This window comes from Candoia aspera, chromosome 1, assembly GCF_035149785.1.
Source record: "Candoia aspera isolate rCanAsp1 chromosome 1, rCanAsp1.hap2, whole genome shotgun sequence".
Lineage (NCBI taxonomy): Eukaryota > Metazoa > Chordata > Lepidosauria > Squamata > Boidae > Candoia > Candoia aspera.
In genome coordinates, this window is record NC_086153.1 from 127,964,346 (window position 1) to 127,986,859 (window position 22,514).

The following is a 22,514-nucleotide window of genomic DNA, read 5'->3' on the forward strand; positions in this document are numbered from 1 at the left end:
CAAGGCCCCAGACTGACTCCCCAGAGTTTTCAGCAGAAAACTATTTTAGAGCTAATATGAGAAGAGCTGGTTGAAACTCATCCTGGAAATCTGGCAGGATTGGCAGATAAAGCAGCTCATTTGTCTGATCTCACCTGACTATTGGTAGGCTTTGATTTTACCCAAGCACTTATAGTGTATCCTTCCAATTGTTAGTTGGGCAGAAGAAATTGGAATTGGAATGAAAGAAGTTAAAGTACATTTATTTATAGTTATTTGTGGCTTTCTCCACAAAGTTAGACTGCTTAAGGAAGGAAAAGAGAGAGATAAAAAAGTATGTTTTTTATGACAGTAATAAGCTTAATGATATAATGAGACAATATATTCATGCAATCATCTATTCATTTCTTTAGCTATTATTTCACCCACTGCTATTCGGAAATGCATTTGTATACTGAACTCCAGAAAAAAAAAATGTAGCCTTCATTCATATTTTCCTACGATATACAGTAAATGGGCTATACAAGCTTACTGGGCATACCTAGCAGCTGAGGACTGAGATAACACAGCACTGAAAAGGAAAAGCCATATGTGCTGGCCATCATTTGCACACCTAGGTAAAGGACAGCCCTTGAAGGGCCACCAACTTCATTGGATGGTAGACCATGCTGGTGGAAAAAGGAAAGGAGGAACAGAGCAAGAAATAGAATGGAGTTGAGAGGAAGAAAAGGGATTCCCCGCTTTCTAACAGCAGGAAAAACAGATCCATCAAGCTAGCCAGATCTCTGTCTGCCAAGGTGTCAGCCTTACCAGATAGACCAGACAGGAAGCTACATTAACAGAATCTTGCAAGTCTGAAAGTACAATTCTCCCATTGTTTCCTTTTCAGCCTGAAAAACTAGAGAGGGTCCCTTCTGAGCCTCTTGCCCCACCTACTATCTAGCTGCTGGGTATGCTGTCTCTTATCTGACTGTTCCCTTGGCAGCAACTCTTCATCCAGTCTCCCAAGGTCTTTCCCACATACCATTACACAAGGAGTTGAGATCAGTAAGGCAGAAGAACAGCAGCCCAGCCTTCCATTATGATTCTATTCAGACCACCATTGCACTAAACCTGAACAAATTAATGGAGGGGTACTTTTGTAACCGGCTGAGTACACTAGTAGTCATTTTTGTGAGTTTATTTTCCATTCCACATTGATCCCACGCAGTATGTCAGCTCTAATTGTAATTAGTTTACCTTTGTTTCGTTTGTACAACTTTGAGCCTTAAATATTCCAAGATATTCTTTGCCAGTATAGGGTTTTGTGCCCCCTTCATTAGAGTTTACTTTTAGCCATTTATCCTCATTTTGCCCAGTGTCAGCCTATGTCTCTCTGCCCAGAACCAATTTGCCTTTCTCCGTGAGAGTCAGATTGTCTTTCCAGAGCTGATCTGCCATAGACTGTTATATACCGTTTCATAGTGTTATATAGTATCAAGCCCACAATAAAAATTCACAACCTGTTTAAAAGTTGGCATGGGAATTCTTGATAGTAAAGGTTGTTAACACATTTATCTTTGTCACTTTGTGTTTTATTATATTATATTCCAAAACAAAAAACTTACAGACACTTTTTAAAGCTACTACTTCAAGCAGCTTGCCATGATTAGTCTCATAGAGGTAGCTTGCTTGATAGTTTCATCCTGTGTGGCTGAAAAACAAAGTAACAGCAAGTTCCATTTTTTCTATGGCATACTATGGGCAAATGGAATTCCATTTTTATCAGTCTTGTTCTAGACAGTGGCACTGAACTATCTCTGGAGTAATTTCTACCTGATTGGGCCATTTGTGATGCTTTGGATTAGGCCACTGAACCAAATCAGAGGTTTCTGAATTCTCCTAGTACAAAATTTAAAATCTATTACAACATTTCTCCAATGTCCTCAATGCATCCCAAAATTCTGCACGACAGCACTGACAATCCTCAAGAACATAGTCAGAAGTGAATATGGCCTCTTTTCTGACTGGAAGTCCTGAGAAAAACTCTGCTCAGGGGGTGCTTTGACTGGATGGACCAAAACCTGGATCCAACCAAACCTGTATTTTTGAAGATGTGTTAATTTGCATGAATATGATACTTAAATATTAAGATTTCATTACAGATGTCAAGCTATTACTTGATCAGCCTTCTAAATTAGATCTTTTTTTTTCCCTATAGGGATATGATGATGGATATAGTGGTGAATATGATGAACCAAGTTATGATGCCTATGATAACAGCTATACTACACAAACACAGAGGTAGGTACTCATTATTTTAATGACAAACTGCCACTTTTCTTAAATTTCTGATTTAATGCTTAACTCCATCATGGGTTCCTGCTGGAACAACTTCTTAACATATCTCAGTTCTTACCGTAAGATGTTTTTCAACAATATTAAAATATCACATTTCATAGTTGTCTCCGTTAATCTGTGTGTCGACACTTGATTTAGAATTTGCAGTTCGGATACCAAAGAAAGAGAACACCAAAGGAGACAGCAGGTTGGTGGTAAATCTTAAGAAAGGTTTATTAAGAAATGCACCCAAATACTTACAGTGCCAGGAGGATACGACCCCAAACAGCCGGGTGAGCCAAATGGCGGGGAAGGTTCAGGTTCTGGAACTTGACTCACAAGGAAGCTGGGAAAAAGGGGTAGATCTTATAACCCTTTTTCCCCACTCCCCCACCCTTTGGAATCCTCACCTGGGTCCTAGGATAACTAGCAAGGGGAAATTAGTATTTGCATTTACATACATTGAAGAGGAAGAGGTTACAAGAAAGTAAGCAAGTACACAATGGAGGAATACACATTAAAGGGAATGCCTTAGAGTACACAAGGGGGAACACCCATTGAAAGGAATGCCTTGGCGCCAGCTGCCTGCTTAGCATGCTGGCAGCTGCAAGCCCAGAGCCACCTAAGAAAGCCTTCAGTTTCAGAGAGCAGCACAAGCTGGCCAAGGGTGCTAATTAACCTGTGGCTAGCACCTTCAGGGAAGTGCTTTGCTGAAGAACAGCTCAGGAAGAGACAGCCTGTTTAAGCAATCTTTCCCTTCTGCAAGGGGGGCAAATTCAGGAAGGTGAAAAGGGAAAAGGTGAAAAATACAAGTTAGGTAGTCGACACAGGACAATAGTGCAATGGCAGTCAAAATGCAAACATGTTACCTTTTCCAAAACCAGGTCAAAGGAGAGTTCTCCTCATAAGTGGGCTACTATTTCTGCCCAGATACAGTATCCCATTCTTGCTTAAATCTCTTCCTGCTAAAAGACTACACAGCAGCAGACTAGCCTCAAGAACAACAAAGGAAACAAAAAAAAAACACATTATAGTAGGCAGCAATATTTGAATTTGCAAGTGTGCTTTAATATATACAGTATAACAGATTGTTGCTGGAAGATACAGACTGAGACATGGTAGATACGCAAGACTGTACAAAAAATTTCATTCCCAGACCGATGAAAACATATACATATTGGAAATCAGGAACAGAATCAGTTTCAGAAACACCATGGGAATCTTGCATGGTCAGAGGCTCAGGATGGCTTACATAAGAAAGCCTCTGAACAAAATTTGGGATGCAGGACAGGATAAAGCAAGCAGAAGTCAAGAGCTGATAAGGTAGTTCTCAACAGAAAACAGTTTGTTGCTCAATGAGAGCAATCCATTTACTACTCAAGATAACTGAGCCTTTCAAGGCACGTGGGAAGGTACTTAACATGAAAAGGGTAAATAATTGTTTCGTATATTGCTGTAATGGGCTGTGAGAATATCCTTGAGAGACAGGAGGAAGAACCTCAGCCTAGACAACGGTTTGGTAAACAAAATCTGAGCCCTAACAGAAATGTAATTTGAGAAAGTGTCTCAGAATTGACACTTAGTTCTCCCTAGTTCTCTGAAACATGCAGGCAGGGAAGGGGGCTTTCAGACTTAAAAGATTCTGATACTGTAACCTTACAAGAAAAGTAGTATTAGTATTCATGATTTTGGTCCCCTGGTTTGAACTACCTCGAAGGGTTGACATCAATCTTGCAAGTCTCAAGCTCTCTTTCTAGAGAGGCAGAAGATCCCAGTTTGGCTTCTAGAGATGGCCTCCCATCCCCAGGGTACACCACTATCTGCTGAACACCTTGCTGAAGTGTTGTTTCAACAGTTGCGTTGCTTTTTTTCTTTGCAAGTACAAGTATGTTAATCCTGCGCCCACTTGTCCTACTGTGACAGGGAGATCCAGATCCTTTTGTTAGCTATCCCTCTCATTGTGGGCCATGTTTGTTTGTTTGTTTATTTTATTTATCAAATTTCATCACTGCCCATCTCCCTCAAAAGAGGGACTCTGGGCTGTTTACAGTAAAGCTAAAAAGATATTAAAATACAATAAAAACAAGGTATCTTAAATATAAATATAAATAATATAAATATAAAATAGAATCCAGGATGGCTTGTTTTATTATTACATTTGTATAATACCTTTCTGGTAGGAACTTCAGGTTTTGCACATGAGACCTCTACTCATTTCCCAACAAAAGTCATGGGGGCTGTTAGGCTTAACAGACAGTGCCTTGCCCACAAGTGGCCCACACAGATGGGGGGGACAAAAAATGCAGGACTATAACCTAGATCTCACTTTGGAGGAGTTGCCCCACCTGCCTAGAAAAATAATGGAGTTTGGAGGGGTAGACATCACACTGGGGGGAGGAGGTAGTTGCAGTTAGTGGGATGGCACCTTCACATTGCCATGTAGTAAATGAATATTTATGACTGTCTATATCCACAATGGAAACCATTTTGTGGGGGAATCCACTTCTCTCAAACTCCAAATGTGCCTGCCTGCCAACCTCCATCATATTTGGAAAACTGTGAGTAAGAAATCATTGTTTCTCAAAACAAAGCAAGGTGAACCGTAACAGACTGATATAGGCAGGAGTTCAAAAATATGGTAAATGCAGGCCATTATCCTGTGTTCAGAAAGGCCTTAGTTCAAAGCAAAGCAGCCAGCAATTCTTTAATCACCAAAATGGGCACCTAGCCAACTCATCACAGACTTCTCTCTCACTCCTTAAGAACTAAGATAAAAATGATGCCGGAGTGGCTGGAGAAAGAATTACAGACCCAGCATGAGACCTGAATCCTGATACACAGTATATTTTGCCATAGCGAATGCATAAATCTTCTTGAACAGTGGTGTTTTTGGCTCCTGACTTTCACACATAATATCAGAGAAGGGAGGGAGGAGATGATAGAAGGGAGAGCCCAACCATTTGTAGCATTTACAAAATGATTACATTAGAGGATGTACATGTCCAAAGCAGAGTGGAGATCATTTTGAACAAAGAAATAAATAGGGACTTTGGGCTTTGTTGAAGGTAAAATATCTGTCCAACTCCTCCTGCAAAGAAAGATGTAGATGGTTTCCTAGTATCAGGGGGACAATTGTCAGTTATTGAAATCACATATTAATAACTATGTAATAGCTTGCTGTAGAATACGTGCAGTAATATTCTCTGTAAAACAGAATCATGTTGATTCAATAATTCAGCTTTATTGGAAGGCTCAAGACAGCAGCCAACCATTGAGATTGAATTTACAATCAGTTATTGAGTTTGAGGGATTTTCTCCCCAGTTATATTATTTCCATCCTGTTATTACGTTCGTGCCATTTGCTCGATTGTTGCACTGCATGAGCTCCATTTCTTAAGAGGTTTAAAGCCTTCACCAAGGCAGTAGGAATCCTTCATTGTTTGTTCATCTAGAGTCCAATAAAACTTTCATCTAAATCAGGAACAGAATCAGTTCTGTTACAAAATTAAATGTGAGGCAAGGACCCTTGAAGTTGTGTGGAAGGGAGAATTTCAGCAGGCACGATTTTTCTTTAGCTGCCAGCAATATGGCATCCTTTTTTATTTATTTGACATTTAAATAATTGTTTCAAATTTGTTTGGAAGTTGTTGTTTTTGTTTTTTAAAAAGAGAGAGAATAGTAAAAAGTTGTGCAGTAGTAATTGGAGCATAGTCAGAAGATATCCAGCTTATCTGTAAAGAAGAAATTATAGGAGGAGAGCCATGTTAGTCTACAGTGTCAAAAAATCAGGTGTCTAGTAGTACTTTTTCCAACAAATTTAATTAAAAGGCATACACTTTTGTGGGATGCAGCTCATGCATCAGATGCATACAGTGGCTAGACTGACGTAGGATTTAAATTGAGGTATGGGAGGGGAAATGGGGGGAAATGGGGGGAAGGGCAGGGGAAAAGGAGGGGGAGATAGATGGTTATACAGATGCAGGTTACAGTAAGTCAAACATGAAAGATCTCCCAAGTCTTGATTAGCTGGAGAACAGACCTAAGGGAATTGCCCTTTCCCTATGACTGGGCTCAGTTCCTATTGGGATTCATTGAAAGTATAATTACAGGTAGTACTTGTTTAGTGACCACAATTGGGATTGGCAACTCAGTCATTAAGCAAAGCGGTTGCTATGAACAGTCACTAAACAAGGCAGTTGCTAAGCAAGGTCTACCTGTACCCTCTTTCTGTAATGCATATCCCTACCAGGAGGATGCATTACACTGACAACCAAGAGAACTCATTAGAAGGTCACCTTGTTACTTACCAGTGGCCTTCCTTTGTTTAATGATGGACAGAAGTATAGTTGGGAGGTGGGAACAGGGAAAGAGACAAGGATTGCCGTGGGACCACAAATGCATCTTTGTTCATAGAAATATCTGTAGTCCAAATTATAAACCAGAAATTGGTTTTGCCTACATGTTTTATCTTTTTTATGTAATTCTCCTATGTACTATAAAGCATACTGAGGTAGTCTCTAAGGTTTATTGCCTACATGAAGATTGTATCCTCCTGTGAGCTTTGATTCTAGGAGCAACACATAATGCTCCTGTACCTCAGTGTGACAGATTATATCCCACATACTTTGTTGCATACAAAAAAGGGTAATGAAATTCTGCCTAGAGTGCAAGGTATAGAAGAGAGGACCTGGCTTGATATACAAGATGAACAATTTTTATTTTTCTCAATTTCAGTTTTCAAGTATTGCCTCGTATGAGTGAAAGTCAATATGAATTACAGAGATGAGTTCTCTCACTAAGTCAAAGTTTTAAGTATCTTCTATTTTTTTGCTTCAGAATTCTGGCTGTCTTCCTAGCCATTTCAGTGCACTGTCTTGTGAACAGCTGCATATGAAACACATAACTAATTGGGACTTGGTATGACTCCAGAGAGGCCTGTTAATCTTTTCCTTTTATCAGAATTCTGGAGGCAAAAGCACCAGAGTACACTGGACAGTATAAACTCTGGTGCATAATAAACACCCACAATATAATTTAATGAAGTGAGTTCACATGATGACTCTGCCACACTTAAGTCAACTAATGGACTTCTTCAAATTTGGTTCAATCAGACTTCTCTCTCAGATGGAAGACCTGTCTCTGTGCAGTGGTAGCATTGGCAGGATTAGCCTGTGGGACATAAGCATTTTCAGGATGTGAGGGTGTTCTTGTGTATCCATATCTTGATCCCATTTCCTGTCGTCCTGTTTTAGAGCTAGTTCTTCACACAATCTTCAGAAAGAAAAGTGCTCAGAGGAGCTAGATCAAACCAAAGCACTCCCACTTCCAAAGATGGGATGTTTTATACAGTTGTTCTAGAGTTGATACAAGCATATATCCTTAATCAGCCTGTGCAGACCTGCCACTGCTTCTCCTCAGAGGACTCCATAGAAGCACTACAATAGCAGCAAACACAGTATAACTCTGAAGCACTGCAATCAAGGCGGTTAGAGATGTGCTATGAGACTATGGAATGGCTGCGAGCAGCTTGGTTGTACTGACTTCATAGATTAGCTAAATTTTAGCCATGTGTTTGTAACATTTAAAAATGCCAAAGTTAATGGAATGGTTTGAGGGGTATGTTACAATCCTTGTTACTAATTCTTATAGGGACTCGGTCAAATAAATTTGATTAATGGCCAATACAGCAAATAGAAATGTAATTTCTTAGCATAGTACCTCCTGGGTGATATGTTAGACAAAAGCATGCATTGACACCCACACATTCTCTGTAACACTTGTAAGAGAGCTTTTTTTATTCCATGTTGTACATCTTCTGTAACAACTCATTGCTTACATACTATAAATTCTGATTTAGTTATTTAGCCCCATGTTAAACACAAAAGATTTAAGATTACTTAAAGCCAAAGACAGATATTATTGCTTATATATAATTGTCATTCTTTCTACAAATAGCCTATTATTATCTACAGTTAGACTTGTATTACCATTATTAAATCTACCACTATAATTAAAACAAAAGAATACAATAATATGAAATAATACCAACAGTAACACAAAAGGAAAAAAGTTTTACAATAAATACAAATTAGCAAAATCAGTACTGAAGATATAAGGGTAGCATATTCTAATTCCCTTCTAAGCCTTATCCTGTTTTTACTCCTTTGCAACAAATACTAAAAAATACTGCAGAAATCGAGGAGGTCTCAAGAGGAGTCCCTCTGGGCTCTTCCTTTCAGCTTTGCTGTTCAGCATTTTGCTAAAGGAATGAGGATACAGAGAATGGACCCATCAGGTTTTCAGCTGACATGAAGTTATGAAGGTTCACTGGCACCAGAGAGGACAAAATTGTGATTGAAAAGGTTCTGAATAAATGGGAACTTTGGGTCAAAACTTTCAAGATGAACTTCAGCAAAGTCTTGAAGTTAGATATTGATATGAATAGCACAGATGTAGTATTTAGGAGATTTGGCTTCACAGTAATACACATGCAAATAACTGTTTTAAAAGAACAGTATGTGAACATGTGTCAGTAATGTCATGCAATTGCAAAAAAAAAAAAGTATTATTTAAGCTGCAGCAATAGAAGTATAGTATCCAAATTGAGAAGGGTGGGGAAGGATCATTCCTCTCCATTCAATGGTCATCATGCCATATTTGGAGTATCACCTCACATTTTGGATGCCGCATATCATCCATGCGGTCAGAGGATGACCAGAGTAACACGACCATCCTGGTGCCACCATCAGTAGTAAGCTGCTAATGACATCAGCATCCATCAGTGCTGCCTTTCTCTGGTGATCCTCTGAACACACATCAGATATTAGCACATTGATTAAATGTGGCATCCAGAATAAGAGGCAGTAATTCCAAATATGGCATGGTTGCCATGGGATGGAGAGAAAATATTTTTCCCACTATGCTTCTATTGCGACAGCCAGCGTGCATCTTCTCTACACTGCCTTGCCATCAATAAAGTGTCATAATCTATTATAACTGCTCTCCCAACCACCATCTATCTCTTACTTTTGCTGCCCTCCTCCTCATTCCAACAAAGATAATTATTTTTTTATTTTATTTATTATTCAAATTTAATTACCACCCATCTCTCCCAAGAATATTACTCTTAAGTGGATATTAATATCTGAAGGCTGGTGGATTTGGCTTATTCTGCTCCATATCTTCCCATCACTTTGCAGCCTTCTCAGTTGCCTGTGCTTCCTGATCCAAAAAGCTTGAATGGGAGGAGTTCCCTCATGTTGTCATCTCTTGGGATTTAGTTGAAACATGGGAAGTTGAGGGGTTGGGGTGTTGCAGACTATTGGGAAGAGGACTGTATAATAAAGCATAGGTCACTCGTGGCCAAAACCATCTCTTTTTTCAAGAAGGTAAACAATCACATTATTATTTCAATCAAACTGAAAAAGATTTTAAAAAATACAGAATACATTTTTAGCATACCATTAATCTCAAGATCTTGAGCCAATACAGGACAATACCCAAGTGCTCATGCAAATATTAGCTGGAAGATTTCATTGACATTAGTTTTCAGCATATTTTGTAAGATAGCAGCATTTTATATAGATTACAGATAGTATCAAGTATACAAGCTTGATAAAATAGTATACTTGCTAGTATTCTCCTCCCCGCCTTTTATTGTGTAGAGCATGGAATTTATTTACACATTGATATATTTCATTTTGGGGGTTTCTATTGATACCTCTCTCTTCATCAGTAAAGATTTCCACAGATTTTATTCTGAAGCTATTGAATGAATCAAGTTAGCAAGCCTAAAAAGGTGACATTTTGTGGGTTCCAGAGCAATCCATTTATCTGCCCAGAGTCCCCTTTTCGGGAGAGATGGGCAGTGATAGAAATTTGAAATATAAATAAATAAAATAAATCATGTTCATCATCCAAAACTGTTTGGAAATGCCACTGCTTTTTTTTTTTAACAGAACTTCAGCAAATATACCACTTCTGAAGTAAATAAAAGTTTCTTTCCCTTATAATCACTTATGTCCTCTAGGAAGATTTCTTTCCATTATAGATCTCCAATACTTTATATGATAGCCTTAATAATAGCTGTCTCAGGTTCTATAATTTATACCTTTCTTCCCCATCTCCACATTAGGATTTTACATACAGATGGGCTAATCACATCTCCATTTAAAGTGGTTTTAATATGCATGTATTTATATCCATTTTTTGAATTAGCCCACATGGTATATTAGGGCTGTGAGAAGCTTTGAATGGGTGATTAGATTTGGAGAGGCTTCAATTGAATCATCCCTTCAGATCGAGGTCAGGTGTCAGAGTGAAACAGGTGCTTTTGAATTGCTTTGGAGCACTTCAGAAATTATTCAAAGATTCAGTGGACTTCTTGTTGCTTTCTGGCTTTGCAGCCTCAAACATATTATACTTTTCTTTCCATACATAGAGAAAGAGGAGGAGGAGTGAAAGGCTCCTTGATGTTGATATGCTAGTGAGTTTTATTGCCTCCACATCACCTCTGCAAATCCTGACTATTTGTGTGTTTCAGAAGCTGCTATTTGTTTTTCATCCTTCTGCTAGAATTAATGTTTAGGCAGGTATGTTTGGTGGGTGAGAGCAAGAGAAATGGAAATTTAGATTTACCCTGCTGCTGTTTTTAAATTTGTCTTGCTCTTTCTTATGTAACCCTCTTCTTTTCCTTTTTTATCCTTTCTTAACTCTTGATTTCTTTCCTTGACTTTTAGTTTTTATGTCCAGTCTGACTTCAGTTCTTCACCTCTTTCAGTTGCTTCCCCCACTTTCATTCCTTCAACTCCCCTGTCAAAATAAATTATTTTTTAAAATCTTCAGTTTTCTGCTACACATCTGTCTCTATCTCATCTTGTACTGAGTGGGTGAATCTATTTTGCTGCATGAGAGGACCTGAGATAGTATAGTATAGACCTTTACTATATTTCTTCTATTCTTGAATAAAAGGCAAATACAGGGAGAAGGTAAATGCTAGTAGACAATACAGGAGACACACACCCACACAGGAATTAGCAGACTGTCTTTTGTTAAGCAAATAAACGTGTAGTAAATCTGAGACACGGATGATGACGATAGTAGTAGTGTAGTAATAATAAAGCAACTGTCCCTACTTATCCCCTTCATAATATCTAAGAACAATACGCTGCTATGGAGAAGTAAGAGAGAAATACTTAATGCCTTTTCCCCTTTTACTGGTTAACAGTTTAACCAGTAAAAGGGTGACATTAACAGTTTTGTTCTATGCTTCTTTTTCACACCTTAGAACAGTGATGCAACCTTAGCCTAAAGTCTACTAAACAATAGTAGATTTTCTATATAACTACCCAATTTCCCAAAGAGTATCACACCTGGTGAAGTAGAAGTCATTCCTTAACATAAGTACAGAAGCAGTGCCCTGCTGGATTGGACCCCTGGCCCATCTAGTCCAGCAGTCTGTTCTCACAGTGGTCAACCAACTGCACCAACTGCCCAGTAGTCTCCCAGCAGACGGCCTTCAGTGACAGTCCCACTGCCACCAAGGCTAAGAGCCATTAATCCCCATGATGTCCATGAATTGGTCCAGCCCTTCTTTGAAGCCAGCCAAGCTGGTAGCCAGCACATCATCTCATGGTAGTGAATTCCAAACAATGGTTCCTTTTGTCTGTCTTATTTCTTCCAGTATTCAATTTCATTGAGTGACCTCTGGTTCCAGCATTTTGGGAAAGAGAAAATAACTTTTCCTTGTGCACTTTATCCATACCAGGAATAACTTCATGCATCTCAGTGATATCCCCTCTCATACACCTCCTTTCTAAACTAAAGAGCCCCATGTGCAACAAGTTTTCCTCAGAAAGAAGCTGCCCCAGCCCCTTAATCATCTTAGCTGCCCTGTTCTGAACCTTCTTTAGCTCCACTATATCCTTTTTTAGGTGCGGCAGCCAGAACTGCACACAATATTCCAGATGCGGTCATACCATTGATTTATATAAGGGGATTATTATATTGGCATCATTCTAAAAGAGCTGTGCAGTGCTTTGGATACATGTCCAGACAGTTGCTTGGGAGCATGCTACAAACATAGCAGTTGTCTGCAATTTTTACTCTGAAGTACCTGTTTGGAACTGAATCTGAAACACCGCACAGCTCTACTTTCTACTTGCAAAGGATTTGTTATGGTTACCCATTGGTGAGTGAAAGATCATTTACACCTGGCATTTACACCAAACAATCACCATTCTTATTTTTTAAAAAACCACCTTTTTCTAAGTAGATACTTGACATTCACCCTTCTTATGCATTCTTGAGTTTCCAAATGATCCAGTCATATTTTTGTTCTCTCTTGTCTCATCCCCATCCATTCATGTCACCAAACAGAATAACTTTTGTCCCCAAATAACAAAGGCATTTAAAATGTTGCACTTTTTTTTTTGTAAAAAGTCATCTTCAGTTCTTTCATTAATACTGTTCACTAGAGCTTAACATGCAACAGTCATCAGCTATAAATGCCTACTCTTCTACACACTCACCACAATGTTGACTCCAATTTATACTTTCTGGAATATATTTAGTCCTTTTGTTTGTAATTAAAACCATACCTTCACTTTTTTATATATATTCCTGAACTCCACTCCACAAGATCAGACCACTTTCATTCAGATCTGTTGTATTCTCCTTTTGTTTTAATTTCACAAACATGCAGCACATCTTTTTTTTCCTTTCATTTAATCATTTCAGGTGTTACTTCATGATCTTATAATGTATTTTTCTTACATTCAGTCTTCCATATGCCAATATCTTCACCATACAGGCCTGTGAATATTGATCTACATCCCTACCATGACTTTGGTCAACTGAAGTTTGCACATAATACTTTTTAGTAATACAAGTAAAAAATAAAGTAGGTTACCAGCCTTAGTTGTACCTGTGCCATATGCTGCATTGGCTACAAGAGATAAGAATACAATCCTGGTCAATTTTCAGCACATTTTAGCCAGTATACAACAACCCAAACCCCTTACTCATGCTATTCTGGGCAAGCTAGGAAATCTCCAACTAGATACTATCTTGCAAACCAGCATACTGTTGTCATATATCACCAGCTAGGAAGTGCATGTTCTGTACTGACATACTCAGGGTAGAGTTACTTACAGTCTCACTCAGCTGATACTGATTTTTTTTCCAGTTGGGATTTTTGATTGGATAAACAGCTATCATTTTAACTGGTATATTATTTGAAATTGTGAAGATAGTCAAATACATTTATCTCAACTGAGAGTTTCCAAGCATTTGAATACCTTAAAGAAACACTTCCTTGAAAAGTTCACTAAAACCTTCTTGCTCAAACATTATTTGAAAGCAGATACTCATACTGACATACAAATTCCCATTTTATACTGTGGGTATATATTTATGCTTTTCTATTAGATAAAGAGAAATGGAAGCCTATGTTTTTCTGCAATCAAACAATCTGCGGGCCTCTTGCAAGTGTGAAATAATGAATGCAACTAGAAAGAAAAACAACAGGTACCACTGCGAGTTCTAGTCCTGCCTTGGGCACAAAGCCAGCTGGATGACCTTGGGCCAGTCACTTTCTCTCAGCCCTAGGAAGCAGGCAATGGCAAACCACTTCTGAAAAACCTTGCCAAGAAAACTGCAGGAACTTATCTAGGCAGTCACCAGGAAACAACCCTGACTTAAAGGCACAAAAAAAAAATGGAGTTGTCCTATCAATTCCTTCTATGTATTTTTATTAGATTTTTATCCTGCCTTTTTTTAATATTTGGTCAACTCAAGGTGGCAAACATACCTAATCCTCCTGCCTCCTATTTTTCCCACAACAACAACCCTGTGAGGTGAGTTGGGCTGAGAGAGAGGGACTCGCCCAAGGTCACCCAGCCCGCTTTCATGCCTAAGGCGGGACTAGAACTTGCAGTCTCCTGGTTTCTAGGCCAGCACCTTCACCACTACACCAAGCTGGGCTAGCATTTTTTCAAGGGCATTAAAATAAATTGAAGATAGTTTAAATCCATGTTGCTAGGGGAAACAGCCTTTCTGATATCAAGGACAATGTGAATGAAACCACATCATATAAGTAGGCAAAGTTTGGGGGGAGGAGTTGGAGTTGGTTTTTTTTTTACTGTGATATGCCAATATTTGGGTTTCACTACACTCTTCATGTTTCCCCATCACAAAAGGAAAGGAAGCTGTGCCACTGGTTATCAACAATCATGGTCAGAGATTAGCTTGAGATCCACACACATGAAAAAGTGAGATTTGAAGGCCATATATGAAATTGGAGCCTCAGGTTACCCACATGTATCCTATTGCCATGAAGGTAGTAGATCCATTTCTGAGAGGAGATTCTGCTGGAAAGGGAAGAGCTAACCCTCTCTTTCTCAGAAAAGAAATATACATATCTACATGCCCTTGAGGCTCACTTTAAGATAACCTTAATTGTTCAGTACTGGTTTATACTATATAGATGTAGTTGAGAGTGACTAGCCAATATATATATATGTATGTATGTACGTACATACGTATGTATAACTAAGCCACAGAATGAGAATGTATGAATCATTACAAATACATACAATACTCTGATTCAGTGTTTTTATATCTCTTATTTTTATGAAAATAATACAGTCACCTTTTTATTGGTGGTTATAGTGAGGTTTAGGTAAAGGTAAAGGTTTCCCTTGACGTAAAGTCCAGTCGAATCCGACTCTAGGGGGCGGTGCTCATCTCCGTTTCTAAGCCATGGTTTACAACCAACATAATATACACACCCTCCTTAAGGATATTATTTATTGTCTAAAACATGCCAATTCAAGCAGAACCTGACTAGTGGCACTGGAGATGGCTGCCACATCTTATCTCAGGGGCTTCTGACTATCATATTAAAAAGCCAGAAGATATGGAAGTGTGGTTTTGTGCACTCTAGTTGTTGGACAGCAATGCTGAGACACAACCCTCACTGTGGATTTATCCCTTATGAATAGGACAGGTGAGGAAGCATTTGCAGTGCTTATTTTATCTCCAAATATTGATGGAAAACTGCCTTGCCTACTGTAGGTGTTCTGCCAAGTGTCCAGGCAGTGATCAGGTGCCCAGACAATTGGTTCTTTTAGATCCAGAGACAATAAGCACACCAGTGGATAAAGAGATTTTAAGCTTTACTATAAACTTAAGCAAACAAATCTAAACCGAAACACAGTTCAGGCAGACTAAACAGAAGCATAAAAAGCATAGCATAAGGAGAGAAGAATCACTGCATACCAAGCAAGTTGATACCCGCTCTCCCATAGGCTGTCAGGAGCACCTTAACAAGGACAGCGGAGAAACCCCAGGGCGGCTCCATTTCCACAGCACCCAGCGTGCAGTTCTGTGCACAGGCTCCCAAACTCAAAAAGGCAATCCTAAGGATTTTATCAAAGTCTGGCCCTAAAGCCTTGTGACCCTGTTTCCATGGTACGGAGGCTACAGGATCTGACCTTGACGGGATAGTTCCCAGGGTTTGGGGCACCTGTTTGTGACATCATCCAAGAGCCTGGGAAGCCCTACAGGTGAGCTAGTGCTTAACAAAAACAATCCTGGGCTTTTTTCTTCTCCCCCCCCCCCCCGCCCATTTCAAACAGAAATAATAAAACAAGCTAGCTAAACATTAGTATAACTCAAAATAAACTGTAAGCTTCTTCCTGTGAAGGAGAAAAATCAAAATATGTCACTTAAATTCCTCAAAATAACAATGGTTGCCACTACAGTAGGTCAGAATTTTCTATGTACAATGAGGATCATACTTGGAGTAAATATAAAGGACACTCTTCACTTTGAGGTCAACCTCTGAATGAAGAAGTGTCCAGTCCAAGCTGACTTTATAAATAAAGAATCCTAATTATGGGGAGCAGGGGCCATGAAGTTTCAATCAGATTAATGATGCGGATCACTAGCATTAAAAACATTCAAATTTAATCTAGAACAGAGTCACCCTTTTAAACCATGTATTCCTCTATGTAAATAGTCCAGTATACTTGAATTAACCTGTTATCAACTGCATAAGAAGTAATTGTGCTCTCTCGATGTTTCAGTAAGGAAGCTCCCATGGCATATATTGAGTTGCTCTATCTTGCCAAGATGTGTTAGATTGTTGTTTCAGAATACAAAACATCTACAATATGTGTGTGTACTGTATGCATGGACAAAAATGTGTGTTTTCCAAATCAAAGCAATGAATGGCAACAAGACTCCAAATATTCTACAATTACAACTGTAGCACTTTTTTTATTGCAATTGTTCAATAAATAACAGTGATTCTGGAAGTTTCACATTCAAATAAAGCCAGATAGACTGGGCATTTGTTTCACAAAACAAAACACAGTTTAATGTAATGAACATTAAACATTGATTATAGTTTGGCTATGTTATTAACACGAGCTTTTGTAAAAGGCAGGTGTCACAAACTGATGAAGATCAGCAGAGGGGAAGAATGACAGGGCAAATTGCTCTTACTCGAAATAAGGGCTCTAACTGTGAAAACTGTTTTACTGCTGTTTTTGATTCCCTTTGGTGAAGCTTACAACCTTTCCAACATTACTATTCTTCTGTGTCTTCCTGCAACTAGGCTGTAAGATTTGTATCCCCAAATTGTCCTTTGTGTTGCTGACTTACTTGCTGTGGTGTGGTGCACAGATTTCTTCTATGATGAAGGGTGCTTCATTGGGAAAATTTGATGAGGAAGTTATTGCTAAGCATAGGGAGATGATGGCAATGAATTTTATATCCACACACACACACACACACACACACACACACACGGTCCTTTACAGCTTGGAGTCTAATGTGACTTTTTCCCATGGGGATTGAAAGCACACTTGTAGCATGCAAAGTCAAGGCAAACATTCCAAGACTCTCAAGGTCACTTTTTACACAGAAAGATGCACACAGAAGAAACTGTAACTGAATTGTTCAAACTTGTAATTGGAAACTTTAGTTCAAGTTAACTGAGAATGAAAAAAACTGATTGTATAAATAATGTCACAGCAATCTGCAGTGAAAATATTCGCTACACACATTTACCTTGAAATCTTCAAAGTGCCATCAGAATTGTTTTTATTTAAGAGAAAAAGAGGACTGGTGGAACAGACTGTGTTTTGTGTTCATTTATTTTTCAATTCAGTTTTCTCTCTTAAAATACAGTTAATGGTTCACTATTGTAGCTTTTATAAAAGGAGTGAGGGAGAAAAAGAACAAATGTATTTAATATTTTCTTTAGATTTAGTCATTTTCCTTTTGCAATAACTTTTTACTTGCTGTCTAAATCTATTGCAGTCTGCCTGAATATTATGACTATGGTCATGGAACAAGCGAAGATACGTATGACAGCTACGGTAAGGCTTGATCTATTTTTGGTAAATGTGTGAAATCAGAAAACCAATCATTCAGTGACAACCCAAAATTACTTGTACGTTCTTCCTCTCCTGCTTTCCCAGAGGGCAGGCTAAGCTGATTTATGTCATTCTGAAGTAAAATGTAACTTGTGGAACTGAGGTCACAAAACCGAACAAATCCATTTTGATCAGAGGTTTTCAATGACATTAATCACAGGGGTAGATCAGTTTTCAAAAGCAATGATGAAAATGCCGATTAGCGTCCAAATCTATTGCATGATGCCAAACATCAGATTTACTGTGGTAACAACAGTTTTATACCAGCTGGCTGTCTTATACTCCTCTTCCCCACAGAAAGCAAGATTTCATGGAATCTTGTTATAGCCTGGGCAATATTTTGTTGTTGCTTTTGGACTAGTTACCATGTAAACACGGACTACTATCCATCTTAGCAAGATCTTGCTTAACTATACATTTTAGATAAACTGACCCATTGGTTCCCCAACTAGTTTTCCTAACACTACAAAAATAATCACAAACTGGAATTGATTATAGTTAGGGAGGACACAATCCAGCTGAGATTAAATATTTTAAATCCAATTGATTTCACTGAAAAAAAGATTTAAGCATGTGCTTAATTCTTCCTTTGAAACCATCTCTTACAGGACAATTCAAAGCAACTCCTTATATCCCCTGGGAATTCCACCAGTCTACCACTTTTTCCTTCTCTCCAGCAGCAAAGCTCTGCTATCAGAGTAATAAGAATTATCAAGGTTTCTACCAAGCTTAGGAGCAGGTTTCTGAGGTCATTTCATCCTCTCTGAAGCTGGAGATTTTTCTCCAGGCTCAGCTGGGAGATGTACAGTACCTCCTGCTTTCCCATTTACTACAGGATTACTGCAGCTTTAAAGTACTTAACTTTGAATCGTTTGTGTCTTTCTGAGGTTGGAAAAAAAATCTATGCAACATATTGCCAGTAGAAATACATTTTTATCTAGCTAATATTTGACCTCAAAACGTTTCCTATGTTTTAGAATCTGTAAATTACTTTAATTTTAGCTAACTCTTCACCATTATAAAGTAATACTTTGGCCATGGAATGTTTGTTAAAACAGCCAGGAGGAATAACTTTGGTTTTGTTCAATTGGAACAAATAATCTTCTTAAAATATTGCAAGTAAGTCCATGAAGGCAGGTGAATAAACCACCTGTGAAAATAAACAGAACAGGACAAGAGCCAAAGGATGCACAAATATTCCTGTAGGTTGACAGTTTCAAAAATAATTATGTTTGTCAAAGTGCAGAGCGTATATTTGTCCTATGTAAAGTTTTATTTCCTTCACAGTTGACTTAAAATCGTGATTTCCTAATAGATCAATGTCAAAAGTGATACCGGCAAAAGAAAAATGGCATTTCTTCCACATGTAATATTAAATGAATCTGTAAAGCCACAGGACAATAACGATGAGTTACAGCTGAACTCCTGAGTCCACTGGGCATTGTATTTTCTTTCATAAACTCCACTTTCCATTTCTCCATTTCTTGTGATGCCCCCTGTCTCATTTGGCTCAGTTTATCTCCGTCTTCCTCTTCCTTTCCCTTGTATTCAACTGAGGTCTGTTTCAGTAACCAAGTAGATATGGGAAGCACAGGGGTGTGCGATCTGTGGCTGTTCAGATGCAATGCCAGCATCCATGAATAAAAGTGTTTGTTTTTGCTTTTGTTTTGTTTTGTTTGTTCAAACCCTGCTTCCTATCCTTTACAGTATGATGCACTGGTTGTTTGCTTGGCATAAGAAGGTCTGTAAAAAAGGGGTGGATAATTATAATGTTGCTGAATATCATACAGTTCCTGATGACAGTGCCTGATTGTAGTCCAACTGGTTGGAAACAAGTTCCAGTAAAATAACTGGATCAGATCCAACTGTCTCCCAACACAATGAACACCAAGGGTGGAATGGATTTCACCCTTCCCTGCAGCCCCTTCAAATCTATTCAGGAAATTAAAGTTCTGGAGTAAGTTTTGGAGGTGAGTTATAGTGGAGAAGGTATGAAGGACAGCCCCCATTTCAAGATTGGAATTCAGCATATGCAGCAATGGATAAAAACCCAAGGGAATGTATCACTTAACAAAGTGCTCAGGATGGAGTTAAACTAACAGCAGCTATAATAATTTCTTGCAACAATGACCAGAGAAAAAGCTTTTTACCACACAAGGATTCAGCATATTTATCACAGCATAATAGTTTGTGGGCCTCAGTCCATTTCATCCAGTGCACCTAAACTCAAATCTTGTAGTCCTATTTCAGCAACATGCAGTAAGAATTGTACCCATTCCAATAACAATCAAATCTATTAGATATTAAATACAAAGACAGCTAAAAGCTAGCATTACTAACATAATGCTATCACATTAAAAGACAAAGAGGTATATACAGAAGTGCTGATGGATATTAATACTAAAACTAGTGGTGGGCTAATTTAAGAGGGAAATTAAATGGAAAGAATTCAGACACTGGTATTAGCCACTGCAGAATGCAGCAGCGTGGTCAGTTATGAGTACCAGTTGTTTGGCACATGTGACATGTCTGCTGCATGAGCTGCAATGGCTACCAGTATGCTTTTGGGTGCAATTCAAGATGCTGGATGTTACCTTTATAGCCCTACATGAATTAGGGCTAGGTTACTTACAGGACCGTCTCTTCCCAGTGGTGTCTACCCTTTGCATTAGATCCAGCAGGAAAGGCATGATCCAGGTCCTGTCTATGAGGGACTGCCATCTGGTGGGACCCAGGAAGAGGTCCTTTTCTGCCATGGTGACTGCCCCTTGGAACATCTCCCCCCCTCCCCGAAATCAGACTTACCCCATCCCTGCTGGCTTTTCACAAGGCCCTGAAAACTTGGCTCCACCATCAAGCCTGGGGCTTGATAGTGTGGGTGAGCCCATTTCTTGGTTATATTGAAGGTAGGATGTTGTGATTGTTCTCAGCTGCTATTTTACATTATTTATATTTTTAATTTTTGGTTATGTTTTTACTCTGTTTTTATTTTGTTTTAATTATTAGCTGCCCAGAGTCATGTATATGAAATAGGCAGCCATATAAATTTATTAAATAAATAAATGGACAGTGGCCATTCCCCACCCCACCCCCAAAGCTGTTGTGTGATTCCTCAGATATTTTTGCATTAAACTACCCCCTTCTGCTTCACTGCTAATAGAGTGACAGTGTTTGCACAACATGCTTAACCGGTTAAACATGGTGTGTGAATTCAGCAACTGGGTCTGGATTTTGCTCAGTTTCACTTTTGATCTTCTAATAATTTATGAAAGTGACAGATCGATGTTTAATTGGTCTCGATACCAATGAGAATTGATATAAAGCAAGTGCTCTATATTGAATAGCCATCGTTTTAAAACTATCCAAGAAAATTCAGCCATGTGGGATAAGAATCAAAATGCCAGAATCCCTTTTGCCACATTTAATGTCCCTTTTGTCACATTTAATGTCCCAGGGAGAAGATGATAATGAGGGCTGTTTTGGCACTGTGGTCTTGGAGTATCATATAACTATGACTAAACCCATAGTTTTCAAAATATACAAGAAAATCCACCCATTTCTAATATTACAGCTCTGAATATCCTTAAAGCACAGTACAACTGTGGGAAAGTTCTTCCCCACACCTTTTGATCAAAATAGGTCTTATTCTTTTGTCACAGCAATTTGAAAGGATAAGTAGGTAAACCTTTATTACAGTCTTTGACCAACATGTGTATATATGCATAAAATACATAAAATATACATTAAAATGGCAATTAAAATAAGTTCTATGGGTTAAAGAGGAGGCAACAAAGGGGAGGGGAAAGAATTTTAAAGGTATCAAAGAAATGCAGTTTTGTTTGGCAATATTTGTTGCCTCACTCTTGTAGCAGTGTGGCAGAATTGGGCAACATTATGGGTGATAGTCCTTTTATGGTCTAGTAAAAGATAGGAGATGTACCATTATTTGTTTCTCCCTGGGAATTCCTTTATGAGTGGCTGGATTAATACCTCATGCAGGTTCATGTAAAAATTACAGTACAACAGGACACGCTGAACATCCTTATGGCATGGGAGTCACAGTGTCATTTCGAAGAGCAAAGGGCAATACAACCACTGGAAAGATACCCTATCCCAGACTCCAAGCTTTGAGTTAGGAAGGGTGTATGGAAAATCCCTGGCTTCACACTAAGGACCACACTTCTTGGAATTCGAATAGAACAAGAGAAAACTATACTATTTCAGCAATCAAAGCCAGTCACAATCTGTAGACTTTAGCATGTCAAGCAATCCTCATCTGGTGTTCAAGTTTCTATTAATTAATATCTTAAAATGTTAAAACCCTTTTATAAAGGATTGCCTAACTTAAAAAGTAACATACAGTATTTCCATCTGGCTACCAGACCATGCATCTAGAAGAGATATATGTCTCTTATTTTTATTATATTATTGCATGACCTCTATATGTTCTTTAAATATGTGCTCTACATCTACTTGATAAAGCAATGCTTCTAGTACCTGTAGGAAGTTTGCCCAAAGCCTAGCAAACATAATGTAAGAGAGCCAATGTGAATTTTAAGTAACATTGCTGAAGTCAGAATCAGTAATTGTCAATTGATCACAAACCAAGGAGGCTGGCAGCCAGCAATAATGGCAATTAACTTCGTATTCCCCATTTAATAGTGGGTTGTTGTATTGACTCAGTGAAAACACAAAACATTGGGAATATCCCTATTAATAAAAGGTTTCTTTAGTGCTTTTAAAACAATTCCCATAACTTTTTTATTAAGTTGT

The 22,514-nt window shown here is 38.5% G+C and overlaps 1 protein-coding gene across 1 annotated transcript in view; it reads left to right on the forward strand.

Annotated features, from left to right (window-relative positions):
- KHDRBS2 (KH RNA binding domain containing, signal transduction associated 2) overlaps window positions 1-22,514 on the forward strand; it is a 412,831-nt gene that overhangs the window by 384,627 nt on the left and 5,690 nt on the right. The window contains exons 7-8 of the mRNA XM_063291122.1: window positions 2,180-2,262; window positions 17,626-17,684. Coding sequence (XP_063147192.1) covers window positions 2,180-2,262; window positions 17,626-17,684 — 142 coding nt within the window. The remainder of the gene's footprint in view (window positions 1-2,179; window positions 2,263-17,625; window positions 17,685-22,514) is intronic.